The 26,715-nt window shown below is 33.6% G+C and overlaps 2 protein-coding genes, 1 non-coding gene and 1 pseudogene across 4 annotated transcripts; 2 read left to right on the plus strand and 2 right to left on the minus strand.

Moving 5' to 3' along the window:
- Positions 1 to 815: 815 nt before the first annotated feature.
- Positions 816 to 19,011, minus strand: LOC120196356 (annotated as a pseudogene).
- Positions 3,209 to 3,281, minus strand: TRNAK-CUU. Its single transcript has one exon. It is a non-coding gene; the product is annotated as a tRNA-Lys (tRNA).
- Positions 17,846 to 26,639, plus strand: LOC120196272. 2 transcript variants are annotated; one of them, XM_039198114.1, is made up of 8 exons: positions 17,846 to 17,850; positions 18,185 to 18,187; positions 23,477 to 23,707; positions 23,813 to 23,989; positions 24,230 to 24,343; positions 24,637 to 24,819; positions 25,230 to 25,394; positions 26,101 to 26,639. In XM_039198114.1, exons 3-8 carry the CDS (start codon positions 23,480 to 23,482, stop codon positions 26,404 to 26,406), a joined length of 1,173 nt encoding a protein of 390 aa, XP_039054045.1. In that variant the 5' UTR covers positions 17,846 to 17,850; positions 18,185 to 18,187; positions 23,477 to 23,479; the 3' UTR covers positions 26,407 to 26,639. The 2 variants fall into 2 exon arrangements, with proteins under 2 accessions (XP_039054045.1, XP_039054044.1); XM_039198113.1 differs by lacking the exons at positions 17,846 to 17,850; positions 18,185 to 18,187 and having other exon boundaries at positions 23,281 to 23,707.
- On the plus strand, positions 19,048 to 21,012 carry LOC120196357 (isoleucine N-monooxygenase 2-like). The gene is made up of 2 exons (XM_039198182.1): positions 19,048 to 20,064; positions 20,175 to 21,012. The coding sequence occupies exons 1-2, from the start codon at positions 19,048 to 19,050 to the stop codon at positions 20,820 to 20,822; spliced, it is 1,665 nt and encodes a 554-aa protein (XP_039054113.1). The 3' UTR covers positions 20,823 to 21,012.
- Positions 26,640 to 26,715: the final 76 nt, after the last annotated feature.

A 26,715-nucleotide genomic window follows, 5' to 3' on the forward strand; every position in this document is an offset into this window, starting at 1 on the left:
AATTTTAATTATGTTAAACATATTATTAATTAAAAAATTTAAAAATATGTTTTAAAATGTATGAATAAAATATTTTTAAAACGTATTAATTATAAAGTTTAATTAATTAAAGGTCAAAATTCAAAAATCTTGACTATAAAGTGTCAATCATAACAATTTTACTAAGACAAAAAACATTATTATTATTATTATTATCATTATTGTAAAAATATAAAGTTTAATAATATTTGTCTTAAAATATAGTTATATGCAAAAGACTATGTATAAGATAAATATAACATAAAAACCAATCTTATATTATGTTGTAAGGTTGGAGACTTGAGTAAGGAGGAAATTATTGTGTCGTAGTTAGTTTTTTGTTTTCTTTATTTTCGTGATTGGAGACAGTATCAGTTTTAATGTTGACGGTTGACTGTTTTATTTTTTAAATTTTAATAACTCTGTATTTATGATATGTTTACATTTGCTTTTATAGTATGTTTACAGTCATTCTTAAGTGGCTAGTTTCTTGTACTAATGATTGTAGAAAAATGTTCTTATTATGTTTTTTAGATTAATCCGGATTGGGTACTACAGAGACAATTATGACCCTCTAAATCCAGTTTACTTTATTCGCAAATATCATGATTCGAATTCCTGATATTATTTAACGAATTTATTGTCTTATCCCACCGTACCAATTGTTTATTGGTATAAAAATTAAATATAATACATGACATTAGAATAAACAAATTAAAATTTATATATATCATATTTATATAATTATAACTTCACCGCAATCCTAACCTTTCTGTTCTCGTTTCACACCGATGCATAGTAGCTCTATTGGAAAAACTATTGTTACTTCCTGATTTTGTTGTTATATTTCTTCCCGTTGTCTTTCTTTCTTTCTTTTTCAACTTGATATCAATCATCGTAATAGGAGAGGTTTGATTTTGTTGTTCCAAGTATCCCTGTAGCGGTGTGCATCACCGCACGTTCTCTTGGCTTCCACTACAACTAGGGATGTAAAATCGGGTAATCGTTTAGATTTCAGTCGGATCCTGTCAGGTCGGGTAAAAACGGATATAGGTCAAGTCAGGTAAATTTGATGCTTCGACTCGGATTAGGTCGTGTCCAGGTCAAATCAGGTCGGGTCATTTTCAAGTTGATTTGACACCAGGTACAGTTCTGATTCAGGTCGGGTTACTTTCAATTCGTATCGATGTCAGTTCATGTCAAAACAGTTCAGGTCCGGAACAGATAAAGACCAGGTTAATTCATGTTCGGATGGACTTCAGGCGAATCTCATTCAGATCAGGTGACATCATTGGCAGATAAAATTCAGGTCGAATCTTTATCATATACAAATTGAGTTCAAATCGAGTCAATTTTTATTTTTGGATTAATTATTTTTGTCTTTCGCAAACGTTAAATTGCAATTTATAATTGTATACAATTTAGAGTAAATTACTAAGAATATAAATAATCATGGATCAATTTTATGAAAACATTAAATTAATGACTAAATTGAACAAATATGAAATTACAAGTAAAAATATAAATAAATTAAACAACACACATTGATGAGGGACCAAATCGAAATAATTTTAAAATCTGAGGTTGAAATTAATATAAAAAGTAATAAATTATACCCATTTAAAAAATTATGGGCCAATTAAAAATATAAATAAGTAATAAGTATGGGTCGATTTCAGATGAAAATATAATTTTAAGGACTAAATTGAATAAATATGAAATTAAATAAATTAAATAAATTAAATAAATTAAACAACACCAAGGGATAAAATCAAAATAATTGTAAAATGTGAAGAAAATCTGTAAAATGGACTAAATTACATTCATTTCAAAAGTTGAGAAAAAAATTGAAACAGCTATAATATATATATATATATTATGTATAAACTATATAGTTTATATTTATATTATTATATATAAACTATATAGTTTTAATATAAATATAGTTAGTATATAAATTATATGAATTATTTAAATATACAACTTATATTTATATTATGTATAATTATAAATTATATATACTATGTATAAATTATATTGTTTATTAATATAAACTAAAATTTATATATAGTATGTATAAATTATATAGTTTATATAGTTTAAATATAAAGATAAGTATAGAATATAAAGTATATAGTTTATAAAACCCTAAACCCTAAACATAAACCCTAAATCCTAAACTTTATAAATTATATATGTATAGACACATTTGATAATTCATATATAATTTATATAAACAATAGTTTATATAGATTATATATGTAACATTAACCTATAGTCTATAAACAATAATATATGTAACCTATAGTATATGTATACATGTAAATTATATATGTAACTTATAGTATATGTATGTACAAACTATGTATAGTATATAAAAACTATATATATATATATATATATATATATATATTATATATATATATATATATATATAACCTATTATAAACCATATAAAGTAATATTTATAAACCATGCATAAACAATATTAATCTGTAACCTATAGTATACGTATACATGTAAACTATATATGTAACTTATAGTACATGTATGTAAAACTATATATTATATATAACTATATATATATATATATATATATATATATATATATATATATATAACCTATATATGTAAACCATATAAAGTAAATTATTTATAAACACCATGCATAAACAATAGTTAATCTATGTAACCTATAGTATATGTATACATGTAAACTATATATGTAACTTATAGTACATGTATGTATAAACTATATATTATATATAAACTATATATATATATAACCTATAGTATATATATATATACAATCTATTTATATGTTATATAAATTATATATGTAACCTATATTTTATAAACAATAGTTTATATTAGTGTACTATATAGTTTATACTTGATAACCCATAGTATAAATTTAAAACTATAGTTTATATTAATGTACTATATAGTTTATATTAATGTTAATTATCTTAACTATAATTTATATTAATATAATAGATAGTTTATAAACTATAATGTATTAATATTAATTATATTAACTATAGTTTATAAAATTAGCTTACCTTTATAAAGTTAGCTGACCCTATTCCCATATATAATGGGGTGAGAGGGAGGTAAGGTAGTAGGCTGCCCTCAACGTCAGGTTGAGAGCAACTTCCGTGGAAGACCTCCGGCAGTCAGAATTATAAATTGCCCATCGTGGGACTCGATCCCACTACCACAAGGTTAAGAGCCTTGCGCTCTACCAACTGAGCTGGACGGGCAATTCTAACTATAGTTTATAAACTATACTATATAATTTATAACATATAGTTTATATTAATATTAATTTGATATACTATATTTTATATTAATAATAATTATAAATTATAAACTAGATTATATTAATATAAGTTAATATAATTTATTATATTAAATAATTATATATATAATTATTTTAACATTAATTATAAATAGTTTATTAATATAAATTTTATAGGAATAAAATTGAAAACATGCCCCAAAATTAACCATTTTCTCCCGTCAGCCTCTTCCCGGCCAAACCCTCACTCCTTATTTTTGGTCTCTTTTCTTCCCGCTCAACATCTAAAATCTCCCACTTTTCTCTCATTTTCCCTCTTTCATTGTTGTTTCCTATTTTCCCTGCCTATGGTTTAGTTTTTAGAAAATCTGGAGACGAAAGGTTTGCCAGCATTTCTTCTTCAAGTAATCAACAAACTTCTTCGGTTGGAGTCAACCCTTATCCAACTGTGCCACCGTCTTCCTCTCATATGTAATTCAATTCATCGTTTTCCTTGTATTATCTTTGGTTTCTGCTGAGTTAATCGATCGACGAATATGGCCAAGAGGGGGTGAATTGGCAATTAAAATTTTGGTGGAAGCTTTTTCAGAAAATTGAAAGTAATTGCACATCGATTTAGAGTGGTTCGACTTTCTCAACCAAAGTCTACGTCCACTACCTTAGCTATCCACACTAAGGATTTTCCACAAATTCACTAATTTTTCTTTCTTTTGAGGATAAAGAGTAACCTTACAAACCCTCCAGAATTATACCCCAAATTCTTGAGAACACTCTCTCCCAAAGAGAACAATACAAATTTGCAAACTTACAATGAAATCCTCACAAGGTAGGTTGTTTGCACAATTCTAGAACAAAGAAAAGAACACTCAAGAATAATACAATTGAGCACAATAAGTGTTCTTGAAAGCAAAATGAATATTGAATGAAAAATAGGCTTGAAATACTCAAACTTGAGGTTTGATGCTTTCTTTTTTATTCTCTCTTGATTCTAGTTGCTTGTTGTTTCTTGTTATTGATAAATGGCTTCTAAGCTTGCTTAAATACACCTTGAATCACTTCTGGTGTTGGGGATCATTAATAAAGTTATTGGAGCCGTTTAAGTGTGAAAACAATTAATATTTCTGCTTGGAGCGTGGGGGGAATCGGTACCCCCTCATGGGGAATCGGTTCCCTAAGTGTAAAATTCAAATATTTTGACCGTTGAACAGTGGGGGGAATCGATACCCACTGGAGGGAATCGGTTCCCTCTGAGCATTGTGTTTTTCTCGGAACAAAACCATTCAGGGGGAATCGGTACCCCCTTGGGGGGGGGGGAATCAGTTCCCTCTGAGCAATCTGGAATTTTTGGCTTTGAAATGGTTCGAAATATTTTGTAAAATCGTTTTGAAATTATTTTAAGATTAAAACTTAATTTACACTTGAGTAAGGATTTAAAATGAACTTTGAAATACTTTGAGTAATATTTTGATATTCGATTTAATATATCGAATATGCTTAGAAAAACTTTTCAAAATTAAAATTCTTTTAAATTAATTTGTTATATCGAAACATCAAAATGTTTTCAACAATCTCCCCCTTTTTGATATAACAAAACATTTTAAGATTTTCTAATTTCAAAATGAATTTTAATTTTGAAAAATACTACTCTCCCTTACTTTAACACTTTCTCCCCTTTTTGTTAAATCAAAAAGACCCTATAAAAAACGTTTTAAACAAGAATTTTGAAAAATGTAAGCCAATTGATTTATTAATATAAAGCTTAAGCTGCTAAGATCACAATCAAAAGAGATGTTAGCCATTAGTTTCATAATCAATATTCATAAACATGTAATGGATAATTGGTCATATATGTCTAAAGATGCAAAATAAACACGAAATCCAAATCAAATGTATTAAACATCAGTTTGAACAACCAAAAATAAACAATCCAAAAACATTCAAAATGTTTTAACAATAATGCAAATATCCAAGTTCAATCCAAACAAGCAAAGCAAAGATCAAAGTTCAAGCATCCGTAGGAGGATCAGGAGGTGGGAAATGAGCTCACATAGCTGCCATTTCATGAGTGAGTGCATTAATACGAGCATTGGTTGCTTCATTGTTTGCACGCATCTCCTAGAGAATTTTCAATTGTTGAGCTTCCATAGTCAATAAGTGAGATTCTATGGAAGTGAATCGAGAATCCAAGGATGCATAACGAAAAACAAATGTCTCCATAAATGATTGAAAATATGAAGGCACGTGATCTTCTTGCTGAGCTTGTTCCTCGTGCTGCTCCGGCTCATCATCGGCTTCGTCAATATCTTGCATTAATTGTTCAAGCTCGGGATCGTCGTCAGCTTCTGGTGGAACTTGTGAAGAACTAGCTCCCGGAGTATTCTCAGAAGATCGAACCCATTCACCGGTTTTCTTATTCTTTATTCATCCCGCTCTCGTTAAGGAAAGAAGATTAATTTGTTTTTTGAGAGGAAAGACGACATCTAGACTAACTATAAGCCCAGCTTTAGAAAATAGATTACTCAGAATGCAACCGTAAACTAGAGATGAACAGAGTTTCTTATTAGGAACAAGATTTACGGTTTCAATAATTTCAGCAAAAATAATCTGAGGTAGGTTTATTTTAATATTGTTTTGGAAACAATGTAACCACCAAAAATCCAAGGCTCTAAGAGTTGAGTAACGACCTCCAGATGATCGAAACCACCAAGAAATCATTAGATGAAGAAAACGATCATGAAGATCTAAGACACTCACACTATCCCATCTTTTATAACGAGAACCTAAAAACCGTTTTTCATTTGATATACCATCATTATCTAACCCTAATTCATTGGCTATATAAGCCGAGTCAAGATGGAAGAATTATCCTAGGAGATAGGAACGAACTACTATAGTTTTGGTTTGAGCTCGGTTTTTAACACAAACGTCATTAGAATAGAAGATGCGAACAAATTGATGGTAAACTATAGGTTCAAGGTCACAAAGTTTATCAAATTTCCACTCTTGTAAAAGAGGAAGATATCTAAAATCGATATCTATCATAGCTTGAAGAGAAGGGATACGTTCTTCTCTAATTTTGTAAGAGTCAAAATATTGATAATACCAAAAACGATGATTTCTAGGACCAGGATGATTGAAGCACGAGTTTTGGATAGTCATATTAGGATCAACGAGATTAGGAATAGGAATTTCAGGAATAGGAGGAGGATTTGGAGGTAGATTTGGTAGTTGGTTTGAACGACTAGATGAAGACCTAGTACGTTTAGGATTTGATATGGTTTAAGAAAATCGGAATAGAATGAATAACCTGCAATTATAAAACACATGTTTGCAATGTAATCAATCCCAAAAATCAATTGAGTTCTCAATATTTCAAGGTTCTCAAAAAAAATCCTAATGGGTAAAGTTTTGAAAAACTATTGAAAATAATGTATGAAAAACCATAGTATGTATAGTTTACATGTAAATAACATAACTAAATAAAAAATCATCAATTTTAAAATTAATTAAAGATTTTCATTTTTTTTAATTTCGAAAATTCAAAAATTAATAGAAAATTTGTGAGATTTTGATGAAATTAATTGTAAAAATTTAGTTTCTAAACACTAATAATCAATGTCCGATCACTATTTCTATCTAGAACTAATTGAAACTAGTCATATGTTCAAAATCAATAAAATAGAGAGTTTAGAAAAATTTACCTTGAAAGATGAGATTGAGTGGATTTTGATGTTGTTTGCACGATTTTAATGATGCTAGCAGGTTTAGGATTTGAAAAATGATGAAATTTTGACTAGAAATAGATGTTATGAAGCAAATAGGAGATAAGGAGAGAGGAGAGAAGAGCACGACGACAATGGAAGAAGATAAAGAGGGTTTAAGAAAAATAGGGTGTTCTGCCCATAAAAACTAGAATCCCAGGGGGTATCGATTCCCCTAAGGGGAATCAGTTTCCCTTCAAAGGGGGAATCAGTTCCCCTTCAAGGGGGTATCGATTCCCTCTGCCCTATAATTCAAAAATATGTATTTTAAACACTCAAAATGCTAAATTAATCTTCTCTAGTGGTATTGGTAACTCATATATGAAAAATTAATTATGTTCAATCAATCAAATTAATCCTTAAACTACATTTGAACATAAAGTTAATTTTTCATCAAGAATCATAAACTCCCCCTAACTAATAGCAATGAATGTAATCAGAAATTACTATTATAAGTATTTTTCATTTATTCTTTAAAATGCTAAAATTATTTAAACACTTAGTGAAGATAGGTCAGTTAAACCTAATTCTCTCCTAAGTGTCAAAAAACGTTCCTTGTCTAAATATTTTGTAAAGATATCCGCTAATTGATGCAAAGTATCAACAAATTCTAGAACTACATCTTCCTTAGTGACATGGTCTCTAATGAAGTGATGTATTATTTCAATGTGCTTAGTTCTAGAGTGTTGGATGGGATTTTTAGTGACAAAGCACTAGTATTGTCACACTTGATAGGAATGGTACCTACTTCAATTCCATAATCAAAAAGTTGTTGTTTCATCCATAAAACTTGTGCACAACAACTACCAGCTGAAATGTATTCTGCTTTAGTGGTATATAATGCAACACAATTTTGTTTCTTTGAAAATCAAGAAATCAACATATTTCCTAGGAATTGGCAAGTACCAGAGGTATTTTTCCTATCTAATTTGCATCCTCCATAATCCGCATCAGAAAAGGCATGCAAGCTAAAACTAGAGTCTCTAGGATACCAAAGTCCTAAACTAGGAGTGTCCTTAAGGTATCTAAAGATTCTCTTAACAGCTAGTAAATGTGATTCCTTAGGGCATGATTGAAATCTAGCACATAAGCAAACACTAAACATAATGTATGGTCTACTTGCAGCTAGATAAAGTAAAGATCCAATCATTAACCTATATAATTTAACATCTACACATTTACCTCCTTCATCTAAGTCAAGCTTTGTTGAAGAGCTCATTGGAGTGTCATGAGGCTTGCCATTTTCAGTCCAAATTTCTTGAGCATATCTTGACGTACTTAGCTTGATGATGAAGATGCCATCTTTTCTTTACTTGATTTGGAGTCCCAAGAAAAATGAGAGCTCTCCCATCATGCTCATTTCGAATTCGCTTTGCATTAGCTTAGAAAATTCTTGGCAAATAACATCATTAGTAGAACCAAATATTATATCATCAACATAAATTTGAACTACTAATAAAAAAATGCACTTTAACATCCATTTGATATAATTTAAATTCATGAAAACATGCAAATGCTAATAACATTCTAATTGCTTCCATCCTAGCTACGGGAGCATATGTTTCACCCATCTAGTACATACAGTAGATTTATTACTAGGCCTTTCAACTAATGTTCACTTTACTTCTCTCAAATTGATTTAATTCTTCTTGCATAGTCATAATCCAATGTTCATCATTTAATGCTTCTTTAATATTCATAGGCTCTATGAATGAAATAAATGCAACATAATTACAAATATTTCTAAGAGAAGTTCGAATTGTTACCCTTTTGGATGGATCACCTATAATCTCACCATCCTTGACATAGTTGTACTCTCTTGGATAAGATACTTCCCTTTCTTCAATGGTTGGATTCTTGAGAGGATCATGAGTTTCCTCATCTTTTGTTTCTTCCTTTGATGATGATTCTCCAACGCCATGTCTAACGTCATTTGTATTTATAATACCTACATCATCATTAACATAAGAATCCTTCCTCGGAAGGAGATTATCATCGAAAACAACATGTATAGACTCTTCTACAACTAAAGTTCTTTTATTAAATACTCGATAAGCTTTAGAATTTAAGGAATAACCCAGAAAAATTCCTTCATCACTTTTAGCATCAAATTTGCCAAGGTTTTCTTTACCGTTGTTTAAAACAAACATTTACATCCAAAAGGATGAAATAACTAATGTTAGGCTTTTTATTTTGAAAATTTCATATGGAGTTTTCTTTAAAATTGAACTAATCATTACTCGATTTACAATATAACAAGCGGTATTTGTGGCTTCCGCCCAAAAATATTTTGGTAAATTATTTTCACAAAGCATGGTTCTAGTCATTTCTTCTAAAGTTTGATTTTTCCTCTCAACAACTCTATTTTGTTGAGGGGTTCTAGGTGCTGAAAAATTATGGTTAATACCATTAGAATTACAAAACTCATTAAATCCAAAATTTTCAAATTCAGTGCCATGATCACTTCTAATACTAGTGATAGAGTAACATTTTTCGTTTTGGATTACTTTTTAAAATGTGATGAAATTTTCTAATGCTTCATCTTTAGTACTTAAGAATATAACCCAAGTATATCTAGAATAATCATCTACCAAGACAAATGCATATTGTTTTCTAGCCAAGCTAGTAGTCCTAGTTGGCCCAAAAAGATCTATATGGATCAATTGTAATACTCTACTAGTTGACACATCATTAATGGATTAAAAGAAAATCGCTTTGTTTTCCTTTAGCACAAGCTCACAGATTTTATCATATCAAATTTTAGTTTAAGCAGCCCTCGAACCAATTCTCCTTGAACTAACCGTTGCAAAACACTCATGTTAGCATGTCCTAGTCTCCTATGCCATAACCAACTATCATGCTCATCCTTAGCAACTAGGCACAAATTAGTCATATCAATAGAATCTAAATGCACCATGTATATGTTTCTTATTCTATGACCAACAAGCATAACCCGATTATATGCAATGTCAATGACTTTACAACCATTAATTTCAAACATGACATTGAATCTCTATCGATAATTGAAAATCAATAGATTATGCTTTAATCCATTCACATAACATATTTTTTTTGTATGGAAGAGGTATTACCTATAGTACTAATACCTTCAATGTGACCTTTTGAATTATCACCAAAAGTCATTTCTCCTCCATTTTTGGCGTTAAGCTCTATGAACCGGCTTTTTTCTCCGGTCATGTATCTCGAGCATCCACTATCAAGGTACCATGAATTGGATTTGTTTCCCGTGCCCTTAGCAATGCTCTTTTCCTACAAACATAGATTTTTTAATTTTTGGTACCCAAATTGTTTTGGGTCCATATTCATTAGTTTCTAAAATCCTTGTTCCCTTTGGTATCCATTTATGAAGAACATCCTTATCTTTAGTAGTAATGGATTCTTTAAGAACCCATATACTCCTAACAATTTTATCATTCAAGGTTCGTTGAGGACTTCTATGATTGTAGCTTCTAAAATTTTTCTTAACAAAGTTAGATTTTGAATTCTCACATTTTTCAAAACTTTTTGTTCTAAACTTATTAAAAGAAGTTTTAAGATCATCAAATTCGTTTGATGATCATCATGAACTTTTGAAAGTAAGTTATGCAAATCAGTATTTTTCTTTTCAAAATCATTAATTTTGATTTACAATTCTTTGATCTTACTTTCAAGCTCATTGTTGGCCTCGGATATAAGACTATTTTCATTTTTCAATTTTGAAATATCATTTTTGTATTTTGAAAATAGAGTCTTATAATCCAAAGGCAACCCATTATAAACCTCTAATAACTCATCATAAGATAATTCATCCAAATCAAATGAGTTAGAGGTTACCTTAGAATCTTCCTCGATAGCAATCAAGCACAAGTTTGCAACTTCTTGTTCCTCTTCATCGGAACCTTCTTCATCGCTCCATGTAGCTACATGAGCCTTGTGCTTCTTTTTGGATTGACCTTTTTTCTTCAATTGTGGGCAATCATTTTGACATGCCCCGGCTTTTTGCATTCATAGCAAAAGATCGGGTCTCTCATTCGATTCAGTTTTGAAGCCTTTATGACGTTTCAATTTTCTTCCTCGGTTGGGCGTCATCAACTTTCTGAATTGTTTGGCAAATAATGCCATTTCCTCGTCATCATTATCGTCATTCGAATCACTCTCATCTTTTGTGGATTTGAGAGCAACTCCAATATTTTTCTTCTTCTCCTTCTCCTTTGGTGTCTCGTCAATCTTATCGAGGTCCACTTCATCTTCAAGCATCATTTCATGAGTGAGAAGGGAACTAATTAGTTCTTCAAGAGTTAAGGACATTAGATCCTTAGACTCGATGATTGCTGACTTATTTGATTGCCACGATTTTGGAAGGGAGTAGACTAACTTCCTCACAAGCTTTTCATTTGAAATGATCTCTACATATGATTTGACACCATTGACAATCGTTGAAAATCTATCCGTCATAGCTTTGATATCTTCATTTGGTTTCATCCTGAAATTTTCATAGTTATGCGTTAAAATACTAATTTTAGATTTCTTTACCTCATCGGTACCTTCATGAGTGACTTGACGTTTGTCCCATATTTTTTTGGTGGTTGTACAAGATGAAACTCTTCCGTATTTATCTGGTCCAAGAGCACAAAATATGATATGAATGGCTTTGGAGTTGAGCTGGAACATTCTTGTCTCTCATTCACTCCACAATCTTGGATGAGTGAGAGACTTGATGTATCATTCTTCTACTGTATTCCATGCTCCCATGTCACTTGCTTGAATCAAGTACATCATCCTATTTTTCCAATAGGCATAGTTAGCCCCATTGAAGAAATGAGGCTTGTTGATCGGCATCGAATCGAGACCGGAGTCGAAGTTTGAAGTAGAGGCCATTGATGACTTTGATTATCGATGTAACTCTTCCCGAATATACTCAAGAGGCGATTAAACCTTCAAACGAGTTAGACTCTGATACCAATTTTTGAGTTAATCGATCGACGAATATGGTCAAGAGGGGGTGAATTGGCAATTAAAATTTTAGTGGAATCTTTTGCAGAAAATTGAAAGTAATTGCACATCGATTTAGAGTGGTTCGACTTTCTCAACCAAAGTCTATGTCCACTACCTTAGCTATCTACACTAAGGATTTTCCACAAATTCACTAATTTGTCTTTCTTTTGAGGACAAAGATTAAACTTATAAACCCTCAAGAATTATACCCCAAATTCTTGAGAACACTCTCTCCCAAAGAGAACAATATAAATTTGCAAACTTACAAGGAAATCCTCACAAGGTAGGTTGTTTGCACAATTCTAGAACAAAGAAAAGAACACTCAAGAATAATACAATTGAGCACAATAAGTGTTCTTGAAATCAAAATGAACATTGAATGAAAAATAGGCTTGAAATGCTCAAACTTGAGGTTTGATGCTTTCTCTTTGATTCTCTCTTGATTCTAGTTTCTTGTTGTTTCTTGTTATTGATCAATGGCTTCTAAGCTTACTTAAATACACCTTGAATCACTTCTGAACGTTGGGGATCATTAATGAAGTTATTGGAGCTGCTTAAGTGTGAAAACAATTAATATTTCTACTTGAAGTATGGGGGGAATCGGTACCCCCTCATGGGGAATCGGTTCCCTAAGTGTAAAATTCAAATATTTCGACCTTTGAACAGTGGGGGGAATCGATACCCACTGGGGGGAATCGGTTCCCTCCGAGCATTCTGTTTTTCTCGGAGCAAAACCATTCAGGGGGAATCGGTACCCCCTTGGGGGGAATCGGTTCCCTATGAGCAATCTGGAATTTTTGGCTTTGAAATGATTCGAAATATTTTATAAAATCATTTTGAAATTATTTTAATATTAAAACTTAATTTTACACTTGAGTAAGGATTTAAAATGAACTTTGAAATACTTTGAGTAATATTTTGATATTCGATTTAATATATCAAATATGCTTAGAAAAACCTTTTTCAAAATTAAAATTCTTTTAAATTAATTTGTTATATCGAAACATCAAAATGTTTTCAACAGTTTCTAATTTCTGCTTTTGAAAATGGGATAAAATGAGCTAACTTTTCAGGGGGAAAAACATTGCTTCAGCGCATGATTAGAAAGTAGTAGTCTATATTAGAATTAATGTTGCATTTTAGTCATTTATCCATTTTTAATCCTCTTTCTTAGTAACTTTGTAATGAGCAAAAACCGATTATCAAACAAAGACATAGTTTTCATGTATAATGGAATACTGTATTATTTTTCTTGTATATGAAATAGTTGTATGTGAATTGATATCAAACTTTAATAATCTACACATTTTTAGTGAAATAATTATAGTTTTTAATTGTTTACTTTTACTTTATAGCAGTTTTGGGTTAGTGAAGAGAAAGTATTGATTAGACAGACATTCCAAATATATATAGTTTCTGGTGTGTGTATATTTTATTAACATTTATTTCTTTGTTTAGTTGTTTATGTGTTCATATTTTGCAGAGGGTTGCTGCTTTTCTGGATTAGAGTAGATGTTGGGCTCTCAGCACTTTTTACATGGGTGAGCACAAAGCTTCTATTTTTCTTTTTGGTCTTTTTTGAGTGATATTTAGTGTTATTCTATTAATTGGAATTTGTTTTTTTTTGTATATATCTTGATGAAGTTGATTGAAATGACAGGTAGCTTCAAGCTTAAAGGTGAGGGTTCTTTCCTATGAGGTATGGTTATATTGTTTTGCCTGTAAGTTGTATGATTGAATGTTATGTTATAGTTTTGGAAGTAGAATTGGGTACTTCAGTGAAGCAATGAAAATTGGTAATGGATAGAAATCTATTTAGTTTGCATGGTTTTGATGCTTTCTACAAATTAAAAGTGTTCATTACGCTTCTTATGGCATCCGAAGACAGAAATTGGCATTTGAGTGGGGAAACTTTAGATCAAATCGGCTATTGTACTGACTGTTATTTCACCAAATTATTATAAGTGGAAGTTTACGTCTTTCCATTACTTTTTAAAGTTTCTCTGTCAATGAGCCTTCTTTTATCTGTTAAAGTTTCTTTTTGGAGGGATACGCAGCAGTACTAATTTGAACAAATTATGTGGTTATGTAATTGATTCTATTCACTATACATTCTTTGAATCCAATAATCAAGGCTATAATAGTGATAGCTCAAAACAGATGTGAGAATACATGTTTTGCTTACAGGGCCTTAAATTATACTGCAAAATTGTATTTTGATATTTGTAAAACACACTTCATCCATCCCAAATCCTTTAGTTTTCCAATTGCATTCTTCACACCTGGTGTAAACTGGTTTGGATGTTGACAGAGGTTGTCAGCATCTCCTATGTGTACAATGTTGTTTTACATTTTGTATGTTCGGTATTTCAAAATTGATTCTCTAGCATAAAGCCTTTGGACCTATTAGCTTATTTTGCTAAATTGCAGTATATTAAGGATTTGTAGTAGCTACGGAACTGAAAGATGTGTTTTTCATAGAGATATCAAGCCCTCCAACATTCTTCTTTCTTCCAAGAAAACGCCCAAGGTAAGGATCTTGGTCCTTAATTCGAGTTGAAAACGGATAGAAGTCGTCGTTTTGCAATTGGATTATGTGATATCTGCAATTGTAATGGTTGCAGTTGTGTGATTTTGGATTACCAACTTGGACATCCGCACCTTCAATTCCATTCCTTTGCAAAATTGTTAAAGGAGCATTTGGGTATGCTGTCAACAACATTGTCCTATAGAAAGCTAAAGGATACTTTTTCGTTTTATTTTGCTTCATGAAATACTCGGTAAAGATTTGTCTTTTTCTCTCTCATATTTTAGGTATGTAGGTACTTGGCACCCGAGTATTTCCAACATGGAAAAGTGCATGATAAAATTGATGTTTATGCTTTCGAGGTTATCTTGTTGGAGCTGATAACCGGACGGAAACCAATCGAGGCAAGACGGCCTCCAGGTTATTGTTTAATTTCTACTTTGCACCAAGTTTGTGAAAGTTGAAAGAATGGTTCACCGTAACAGCTTCCCCGGAGGCAAAAGAGGGGTCCGATCTTTACATTCGAACTTAGAGTGGTGAAAATACTTTACTTGTTATGGATGATGATCATTTGATAATGAAATTTTGTTTAATTGATTTTATTGTAAATTTAGTGTTTTCAAGTGTAATAAAATTAACTTCATTTATAATTTTTTTTTGTTTTAGTATTTGTAATGTTATTCAAGTTTCAAATCTTTAATAAGTTCATCATTTAAATTAATATATTTTTATTTTAAAATTTCAAGTTAAGTTATACTTAAATTATTAATCAATTTTCACATTAAAAGTAAATTAGATTTATGAATATTTTAACTCAATTTATATAATTTAATAAAATCATGTTCAATAAAACAATATTTAAATTTAATTTAATGATTATAAATAAAATTTATAATATAAGAATTATAAATAATATAAAGAATTGAAATTAATATAAAAATCAAATTTATAATATACAAATTATAATTAATATAAAAATTAAATTTCAAAAAGTAATCATATTAATTTAATTATCATAAGTTTATTATAAATTTAAAATAACATAATTATATTAATTGTAACATATTACTTATAAGTCAGAACGATATCAAATCACTTTAACATGTCAGATCATTTACATGTTGAGTCAATTACAGCTCAGGTTGAAAACAGGTCGGGTAATACCAGTTATTTACCATGTCAATCTCGAGTTCGGGTTCATATTAATCGGATGCAGTTCGGGTTCGGATATCATATTTTCGGTTCAATTCGGGTTCAGGTCGTTCTCTGGTCGGGTGCAGGTCAGGTTCAGATCCACAATTTTCAGGTCCAACTCGGGTTCAGGTTAACACCAGTTCTGATTTGAGTTCGTTTCAGATCGTCACAACGTAGGTCAAAAACAATTTTAACTCGAATCGATTTCAGTCAAATTTTACAGATAGGTCGAGTCACCTTTTTACACACTTAACTATAACCAGCTCTCTCGTTAACCGATAAACCACGACCGCTATCCCAAAGTTATCGTTTTCCCCTTCCAATTCAAGGCCCATTCTTTCTTCCTCTTCACCTTCAACAGCCTCTATCCCTTAGCAACCTCTTCCACCATCTCCACCAATTTCTCGGGTGACTCTCTCGATACAAAGTGCTCGCGGTCACTGATCAGCTCATGCGATTCCTGGAACAAACCAGACAGGTCCAAACTCGATGAGAATGATAACAAATCGAATGCATTCAAGTTTGAAACCTGTGGTAACTCATCGTTGCCATGCTCCTCGTGGAGCTTGAGCTCCTTGTAAACACCCTTCCTGAACCACGGATCATTGAGAATCTCATGAATCGTAATTCTCGTAGCGGGATTCATGTCCAGAAGCCGAGACAGGAAGCGTTTGTGATCGCTCGACATCCATTTGGGACAACTATACTCACCTTTGTAAATCTTCTTGTACATAACCATAATATTTGGGTCATTGAAAGACAAGTAGCCTGCGTTTAGGACGTAGAGGAAGATACCGCGTGACCACAGGTCCATCTTAGCTCCATCGTAACCTTTTTTGCCAATATCTCTGGTGCCACGTATGCCGGGGTCCCACACAAGGTGTGCAACTGCCCGTCGAGTCGGATCTGGTCGGTTACGGCGCTGAGACCGAAATTCAACACCTTTAAATTCCCGCTCTCGTCGAGGAGGAGGAGGTTTTCAGGTTTCAAGTCACGGAGGAACACCGCGCGGGTGTAGAAGTAACCAACCCCCGAGATGAGCTGCTGGAAATATTTGCGGCTGAGATCTTCCGTGAACCTTCCTTTAGAAAACTTAGCGAACAATTCTCCACCTTTGACGAGTTCCATCACGAAATAGATCTTAGTTTTAGAAGCCAATACCTCGAAGAGTTTGACGATGTAAGGGTGGTTCAAGCGACTCATGATGGAGATCTCGCGCTTGACGTTAGACATCAAGTTGATATTGGAAAGCTTCTTTTTGTTGATGACCTTAATGGCCACGCTCTCTCCAGTGCGTACGTTACGGGCATGATAAACCTTGGCGAAGGCGCCGCAACCCAGGAGCCTGCCGAGCTCGTATTTGCCGAACAGGGCGTTTTCCAGTACATGTTCGATATCTGGTATAGATGGTGAAGCCAGATACTAAAGCGGATGGGAAGAATTTCTTCAGCAAATAAAGAAATTAAAAAAAAAAGATTGCTACGAAATTCGGAAGCAGTAAACGAAGATTAATTGATGTAGTAACCTTAGGAGTTAGGACCACGAGACACGAGAAGCGAAGGAGAATATCTGTGTGTAGTTGAATAGTTGTACCTTTATATGCTATACAATAACGATGTGTGTGTGTTTTTCTTCTTGAAAATATATAAATTTTCTCGTGTTTGAATAATTTAATATAAAATATTACTAACAACCGATTGGTTTAGTGGGAGTAAATATTAAATCCCTCAAGTAAAGAGATTCAAATTCTGGTGTTTGTGAATGGAGGAAGTTAGGTTGAGAAGATTTCCCTTACCTCTGTATTAGTTTGTCAATAGATTAAATATATTTTATATATAATATAAAAATTATTTATTTATTTAATAGTTTAAATAAAGATTAATTTCATCTATTCAAATATAAATACAAAAATGATCGAAATACTATCGCTATATATTAAATACAGCTATATTTCAAGATTTCAAACTCACGGATTTAATTAAGCTATAACAATAATATGTCATTAGATTCAAACTATTACTTCCTTTGTCCTTATTTTTGTGTTAGGGATTAGGGTTCAGGGTTTATGATTTAAGATAAGAGAATTTTACTCATAATGAATATTGAACCCACAACTTAAAAGAGAGAAGAGATATAAATTAAAAACTTTTAACTATTTGTTCTAAAGATTATTGAAGGGACTATATTTATTAATAGTAAATGGATATGGTCCTAACAATTTTTGGTAATTTTCGTTGTTCTTGATTCATTTTATTAATGGAAGTTTAATCCTTAAAACATATAGTATATGGATATGTTTTAACTCAGAAACGTATTTAAATTAGCCACAAATAAAACTACAGGTAGGGTGATGTTAAGAAAATTAATTTTTACAGCTTGGAATGGCAGAAGGTCACATAGAAATCGGTAACCAATTTAATTGTTAATTGTGTTATTTGAGGATGTATTAACTATCTAGCCAAAGAAGAATGGGGTGTTAAATAGAGTGGAGTTGGAGGAAAGAATTCAAGTAGTGTGAACTAATTTTTTTATATGTAAAATACACAATTTTATAATAATATTTTTTTCATATTTGTGAATAAAAATATATAATCTACGTGTAACTAAAACTGTCTTTTATTAATTTTTTTCTGATTACTTTTTCAATTTTGACTATTTATTATTTAAAATTTACGATTGATAAAATTATGTAAAAATATATTTTAAAAATCTTCGAATTGAAATATATATTTTATAAAATTTAATTTTTAAAAATATTCAAAATAATTGTGGTGAAAGTTTATATATAACTCAATAAATAATTACGGATAGAGTGAAAAAAAATCTTTATAATAATATTAATTTAGTATAATAGTTACTATTAAAAGAAAAATATTTATGTATAAGATTAATTACCATGTAAATAAAATTACTTTTTATAATAATTATTACCATATAAAAAGAGATATTTGATCATGTTCGATTAACCTGTGAACTGATATGGAAGATAGAGAGATATGTAACAAACTTTTTCGACTGTGGACCTGCGGTGGGAAGTTTTTTTTTTTTTTTTTTGGGAGGGATGAGGGGAATCTGGAAAGTGATAATGCTTACTTAATGTTTTCTGTTCTGGAGCGACAAAAAACGCTCAATTCATTCTTCATCTTGCTTCATCCCTCGATTCCTTCGCTACCGTAGGTCCGCAACCTCTCTACATAAGGATAAGCACTTATCATCTCAGTTCATCATAAGCTGTTTTCTTTTAGCTAGCCATGGAGAACGTTACTTCTGCATTGTGGAATTCTTCCCTCCACCAGCTGAGCAATGTTTCCTCACCCTTTGTTACTGCTTTCCTGCAGTTTTCAGCCACACTTGTTGTCCTGGCTTTCGCTTTGTTTTACCTCCACAAGTTCCTGTTTGTGGACAAGGGGAGAGACATGCAACCCCGTCTTCCGCCTCTCCTTGTCAAACCTTGGCCTATTGTGGGAAGCCTCCCTGAAATGGTCCGGAACAGGCCGACGTTCAGGTGGATACACCAGCTGATGAAAGATGCCAACACTGAGATTGGGTATATCCGCTTTGGGAACGTGCATGTAATTACCGTCACTTGTCCTGAAATCGCCCGTCAATTCCTGAAAGAGAAGGACGCTGTTTTTGCGTCAAGACCAACTATCATGGCCGCGGACTTAACCACCAAAGGCTTCTTAACAACAGCTCTTGTTCCCATGGGAGATCAGTGGAAGAAGATGAGGAAGGTGCTGGTCAATGAAATGCTTGCCCCAATCCGACATCGGTGGCTCCAGGAGAAAAGAGATGAAGAAGCTGATAACCTTGTGCGTTACGTGTATAACCTGTGCGTATCTGCAGGCGGGCTGGTAAACGTGAGGGTGGCATCACAGCAGTATTGCGGGAATGTACCTAGAAATATTCTTTTCAGCAGGAGGTACTTCGGGGAGGGTAAGGAGGATGGTGGGCCAGGGTTTGAAGAAGAAGAGCATGTTAGTGCCGTTTTCACTATTCTTGCCTATCTTTACTCGTTTTGTGTCTCTGATTACATGCCAAGGTTGAGAAGGCTTGATCTGGATGGCCATGAGAAAGTCATGAAGGAGGCTCTAAGGATTATCGGAAAATACCACGATCCCATAATCGATGAGAGAATTCAACAGTGGAAAAATGGTGAGAAGACTGAGGAAAAGAAAGCGGACGACTTGCTTGATGTTTTGATCTCTTTGAAAGATAAGAAGGGTGGCATCCTCCTCACACCGGATGAGATCAAAGCTCAACTAACTGTAAGCTACCTTTCTCTCTATATTATCTATCCTCCACACGCGTTATGCACACAAGTTTCATCATTCTTTCTCAGTCAAATAAAACTTAAGGTTAAATTTGAGTTTTGTAGGAATTTATGATTGCAACGGTGGATAATCCGTCGAACGCGGTGGAATGGGCTCTAGCTGAGATGCTGAACCAGCCCGAGATACTAGAGAAAGCTGCGGAGGAAATCGATAGGGTTGTTGGAAGGGAGAGGCTAGTGGAAGAAACTGATTTCCCCAAACTCAACTATGTCAAGGCATGCGCCAGAGAAGCCTTTAGGCTCCACCCGATTGCACCGTTCAATGTCCCTCATGTGTCCCTGGAGGATACGACCGTTGCTGGTTACTTCATCCCCAAAGGAAGTCATGTGCTTCTCAGCCGCACCGCTCTGGGTCGGAACCCTAAAGTCTGGGAAGATCCACTCAAGTTCAAGCCAGAGCGGCACCTCATGGATAAGGAGGATGGTGTTTCACTGACGCTGACTGAAGCAGACCTGCGCTTCATCTCCTTCAGCACTGGCATGCGTGGGTGCAAGGGCATCTTGCTCGGGAGCTCAATGACCTTCATGGTCTTTGCAAGGCTGCTGCAGTGTTTCAGTTGGAGCATCCCGCCAGCTAATGGGCCGACCATCGACCTGACCGAGGCCAAGGACAGTCTGTTTATTGCGAATCCGCTGGTTGCAGTTGCGAAGCCCAGGCTTCCCCCTAATATGTATCCCGTCCACCTCGCTTAGTTCACCTTTTATCAACGTTCGTTTAGGCTGTTAAAGCTTTTAATAATCGAGTCTATCAGAACAATATATAGTATGTGTGTATCAAGAACAAAGCATGCATGTTGCACTGCACTGCTTCCAACTATGTTATGCTTTTATCAATATATAAGTATGTAAAAGGCGGATGAGTTGACGTCCCCATCAGTTGTACTTGCTATGCTTTTAAAATGGCTAAACTCTCGAGATAATGTTCTCGAATAAATTAATTCACGAGATAATGCACTCCTCAGATTAATTGCTCAAATAGGGTGAAATCTACAGTGTTGGTCGTAGGTCGCCATGTCTTCCCGGCGAGCTATGAGAGAGATTGCATGTGTCATGCACGTTCCAACACGTTGGGCATCCGAAGGCATCCGATCGAGGGCATCCGACCGATGCCATTCGAACGAGCTATGTGAGGGCATCCGAGGGCAAGAGGAATCACGCGAGGAGCAGGAGGAGTGCATGGCGACCTACAAGGTCGCCAGGAGTGCATGGCGACCGCCGTAGGTCGCCCGGAAGGCATGGCGACCTACGGCCAACACTGTGCAATTCACCCTATTTGAGCAATTAATCTTGGGAGTACGTTATATCGTTAAATAAAATTTTCGAGAACATTATCTCGAAAATTTTGCCCTTTTAAAATAGTCAATGTATGAATAAAATGAGTTGACAATCCTCATCAATTTTATTAGCTTCTATTTTTTGCTTAGTTCATGTTATTATTAAATTTTCCAACCCTGACTAATTTCAATTTATCCAAGAAGACCATAATTACTGAAATATTTAAGCAGCCAAAACAACACGAATTAGAAAACCGTTTCACATGCATGTACCTTGCCAAGATCTCAGTTACATCCACTTGAAAACAAAAGAACAAAATGACCCAACGTTGCAAAACGCATGTAAGAAAGAAGACCGAAAACACTCCTTGCTCCTAGTTTCGCAAAATCGTCAGCTTCTGCGTTGATGGCTCTAGGGCTGTGCAGCAGAGACCGCTCTGCAGCAGTTTATATTCTTATGAAAGCACTATGATCTCCTTGATCCTTTTTAACGAACCATTTCCATCAAAATGTTGTAGCTTGCTCGAGTTTTTTATGAATTGGCTGCAGATTTTACTTTTGATTTTGCATGCAGTGTATAAGGGTTGTAGCTCTAAACGCTCGGTGATGCCGATGTTGATGGGATCATTTTGAAAAGTGGATATTGATTGGCTGCATGCAAAAGTGCAAGTCAATGCAAAGCAACATAGTAAATTAATAATAATAATAATAGGGATAGGATTCAGTTAGACAATATAAAATTATTTAGTTTTACACATATTTATGATCGCTGTAAGAGTGGAAATAGATGATCGAGCTTGATTTCTTTTTTTTCTAGTAAATATATTCTCATTTCATACCGTTAATCTCAGCCATCTATTTTCACTCATTCAACGGTCCTAAATATGTGTAAAATTAAAAGAGTTTTACATTGTGTAACAAAATCTTATCTCATAATAATAATAATAATAATAAAACCATATAATTAAATACAAGGCATAATGTCAAAAACATCGTCCAATTTTTATCAAAATGATCATTTTGGCTTCTATTCTTTTTTAGCATTTTAGCCCCCAACGTTTCACTTTAGTACAAAAAACTCCCTCTATAGATGAAAATCATTAGTTAACATATGCTTATCGCTCCAAAATAATGACCTTTTTTAACCTAAAATGAAAAGCTGATGGCTAAAATGCCTAAAAAAAATAAGAGACAATGATTTTTTTTGTCAAATATTAGAGGTATTTTTTTTCCTAAAATGAAACTTTAGATGTCAAATACTCTAAAAAAATATAATATGAGATAAAATAATAATTTTAATAAATATTAGAGATTAATTTTAACATCATGCCTAAATACAACTACACAAGATTCCATAAAAACAAGTCTATCATCACAAATCGCATCATCAAAATATGATAAAACTATAGATGATTTCTTTTAGAGAGACAAGTCATTGTTAATATAGGTGTTTATAGTCCGGCCTTATCTCGAATTTGAAAAATGTTCGAATAACCCATTTATTATATGTCTTAAATATGATTTATTATACACAAATTCACATAATTTTAAATATTATATATTTATAACGACTTAAAGAATTTTTTTTATTGAATATGAAAATGGGGTAGCTTTCCACCACCAAGGAGAAAGAAAAATAAAGTAGTGGATAGAATAGGATGGAAAGCAAACAAGGAAGCCAGTAAGCCCAAACTGAGCATGTAAACTAACGGGTTTACAGGGATCAGTCCACTACAAAACAAGCCAGCTAACCATATGTAAATTGTTATGTATGGGAATGGGCCTATGGGCCATTACAAGCTGCATGCCAGTGAAGTGTAAGACTGGCAGCAATATTAAATTGGATTTGCTAGAGACGATGAGCGTTGACATCGCATTGCTACTGAGTTGCTGCCCGGCTGGCTAGAACGGAGTAAGAAGAGGTTTAATCAAAGGGAAACAAAAGAAGAAAAATAGATGTAGTCTTTGGGGATTGGGAGTAGAAAGAGAGATTTGGGACTTGAAAGATTGAAGCCAGCAGGAACAGAAAAAGTATAGTAGAGGTAGATGGATTGAGCAAATAAGTCGGAACAGGGAATGGCTTACAGGAGGAGGCAGCAGCAGGGGGGAATATTGCCTTCAGCACCTGCAACGGATGATTTGGTAGACGTAGAAGTGGATACAGCCAAAGCCATTAGGGGATCTTCCGCCCGCTTAGGTTCTTCTCTCTCCGCCGCTTACGGCTATAGTTCCCTTCATTCCTCGTCTGCTGCTCTATCCACGCCCACGCCCACGCCCACTTCCACCGCCACCCCCACCCCCAAGGTTCTTTTAATATTTCTGTTTGATCTACGTTTTGTCGGTTCTTTTTGCAATCTTTTTCCTCAAAAAACCCCAAACTTCTCTAACGGAACACGTTTCTGACTCCAGGAATCCGAGCCTCATCAATATGCCTCATTGAAAAATTTAGATGAATCCAAGCAAGGGTTTTGGGGTTCTCTTGCTAGGAAAGCTAAAGCCTTTTTGGATGACGATAATGAGCACCGCCAATTTGAGCCAGGTGGACAAGCTAAATCGGAGCAGCATCAAGGGCCAACCCCGGATAAAGTCAGAATCCAACACACCAGTACTATATACTAATAAAGAGCATCGGCTTCATGATACACTTTATTTCCTTTTCCATTCCAAGTTCCTGCGGCTATTTTGCTTTGGATTTTCTTTTTTCCTGATATAATCACTTGTTCAAGTGTGCGAGAACATAGACGGAAATGCTTCTTTACTCGTTCATTTATGAGTTTTGGTCTGACCTATATTTGAATATTTGTGTTCACTCTCTGCTATCTGCAGTACCGTAATGTATACCAGTTACATGATAGGCATAACAAAACAGACAATCCCACTTTGCAGAAGGGCCTAGGTGCAATTGCCTCAACCCTAAATTACCTTGGAAAATCTGTTGAGGTCAGTTCATAAATTCTCTTACTTTTTTGTTGGTAAATAAATATATAAATGTTCCTGGTATCAGTTAGCTTGCTTTTATAAACTGTTTGTTTATAATTAGAAAGGGAAAAAAGAAAAATAAATGAAGGACACTTTCTATTTATTCAAACTATTTCTTGCAACTTATATTTTTTTTGGTAACCAAACGTTTACCACTTGTCAATCTATTTGTCATACAACTATCATGTCTCTCTTGTACTTCTGAAATTGTTTACAATCCTGTAGTTATTCATTCTTCTTTGATTTGCATTCAGGAGGGTCTTACGATTGTGGAGAATCGGACAGCAGGCATCATTCAGGAAACCCGCAAACATATCAGGAAAAAGCATAGTGGTTCTATGGCACCGAATCACGCTGCTAAACAACCACAAATGCAGCACCAAGCACGAACATCCTTGCAAGCTGATCTGGAAATTCAATTGAAGGCATCTCGCGACGTAAGGTGGCCGCTTTGTGTCACTGGTTCATATGATGGATATATTTTGCTGAGTGCAATACCTGTAACCTGTGGTTTTCTAGCTCTAGAAGTCTGATTTCAGGTTTTTTTTAGCAATATAAAAGTAACAATGGTTTGAACATGCTAAGAATATAAGATTGCTTTTCTTCCTTATTTCTTATATTTGATGTATCCCTCTGTTATTGATGTCTTTAAACCTTTTTTAAAGTTATTCATAAGTTCAGTGGCATATATGTAAGAGCAAGAACAATATAAAATTAAATAGTATTCATCATGTGGAAGACAGGTTGTTTTATAGATGTGAAATAAGTTGCATAAATCCCTTTTTTTTTGTAATTACTTTATTGTGAAAATTGGATGCATGATTTGGCAATTCAATTTTTTTAACAGGTTGCGATGGCTATGGCTGCCAAGGCAAAGCTGCTTCTCCGAGAGCTAAAAACTGTCAAAGCTGATTTGGCTTTTGCAAAGGAGAGGTGCGCTCAGCTGGAGGAAGAAAATAGAATCCTTCGAGAGAATCATGAAAGGGGAGATAACCCAGATGACGATGAGTTGGTATGCAGTTCTATCATTTTATCCTTTGCTATATTTACTCACCTGAATGATCTGGATGTCTTTTTTGTTTGAAACATAGTTCAAATTTACTCCTTGTATGGACCAATCGCCCACTCATTTTTGATCGAGTGCATTTTTGACATCTTAATATTAGTTTGATTTAAAAATATCCAGAAATTAATTGTTCATACTATCATATGAAATACTCCTGTTAAACTTCTACCATTTTTGAACAAAAATACAGAAAAAAAGGTAGTTAAAACCAAACTTGATATTCTGTAACAATTAGATGTCGGAAATGATAGAGGCTGATGCATGAAGCATTTTCAAGTATCTTCCTCCCCACTGGATGAGGGGAAAGTATATTAGGAATAAAATGAAGGATATTCCAATCAGAGCTTCCTGTAGATTACAATGTTACATAATGTCATAATGTGCCTCATTATCTATGTATCCAGAATGTGTTCTATGACAAAGAACATCGGCATCAGCATGCTAGGCTCATCATGTAGCACTAAAACTATGTAAAACATTATCAGGTTTTCTAGCTTAGCTAACCAGACAGTTTATTCTTTTATTCCGCTCTCAACATAGTTCGAGTTTATCTTTAGTCCCCAGTGTGGATTGTAAGTGATAAGGGAAGTAATTAAGTTTTCGTCATGTAAGCCATTCTAAAATTTTGAAATTTTTTTATTCCCATTTTCAGATTCGTCTTCAACTTGAGACTCTGTTGGCAGAGAAGGCGCGACTAGCTCATGAGAATTCTATCTATGCACGTGAGAATCGTTTCCTGAGGGAGGTTGTTGAATACCACCAACTCACAATGCAGGATGTTGTATATCTGGATGAGAGCACTGAAGAAGTCACTGAAGTTTACCCTATCAAAGTACCTTCATTACCCAATATGAACTCTGTGCCTGCTACATCTATTGCGTTGTCATCTGAGGCATTTCTTGACGCTAGTCTGCGACTAGCTCGGAATATACCTGTTAACCCTGTGCCACCCCCCTGAGTTTGCTGAGGCTTCTCAGAATTCTACCTGGCCAAGCTCTAGAGCTCAACTTTAGATTGCAGAGGATGCCATGTATGTATCATACTTTCTATATTGGCTCGATTCACGTGTAGTGTGTGTTTGTATATCTTTCTTATGAAGAATTGAGATGTTAACAATAGTCTTTGGTTCCCCTTTCCAATTTTATTATGACTTCTCTTTTTTAATTTTTGGTGGAACCAAAATATCCTCTATATCCTTTCTATGGTATGTGAAGATAAGTCTTTTGGGAATTTGTGGTTGAAATTTGAAGTCCGTTCCTTATAATGC

The sequence above is a fragment of the Hibiscus syriacus genome, unplaced genomic scaffold (genome assembly GCF_006381635.1).
Source record: "Hibiscus syriacus cultivar Baekdansim isolate YM2019G1 unplaced genomic scaffold, ASM638163v2 tig00117032_pilon, whole genome shotgun sequence".
NCBI classification, from domain to species: Eukaryota; Viridiplantae; Streptophyta; class Magnoliopsida; order Malvales; family Malvaceae; genus Hibiscus; species Hibiscus syriacus.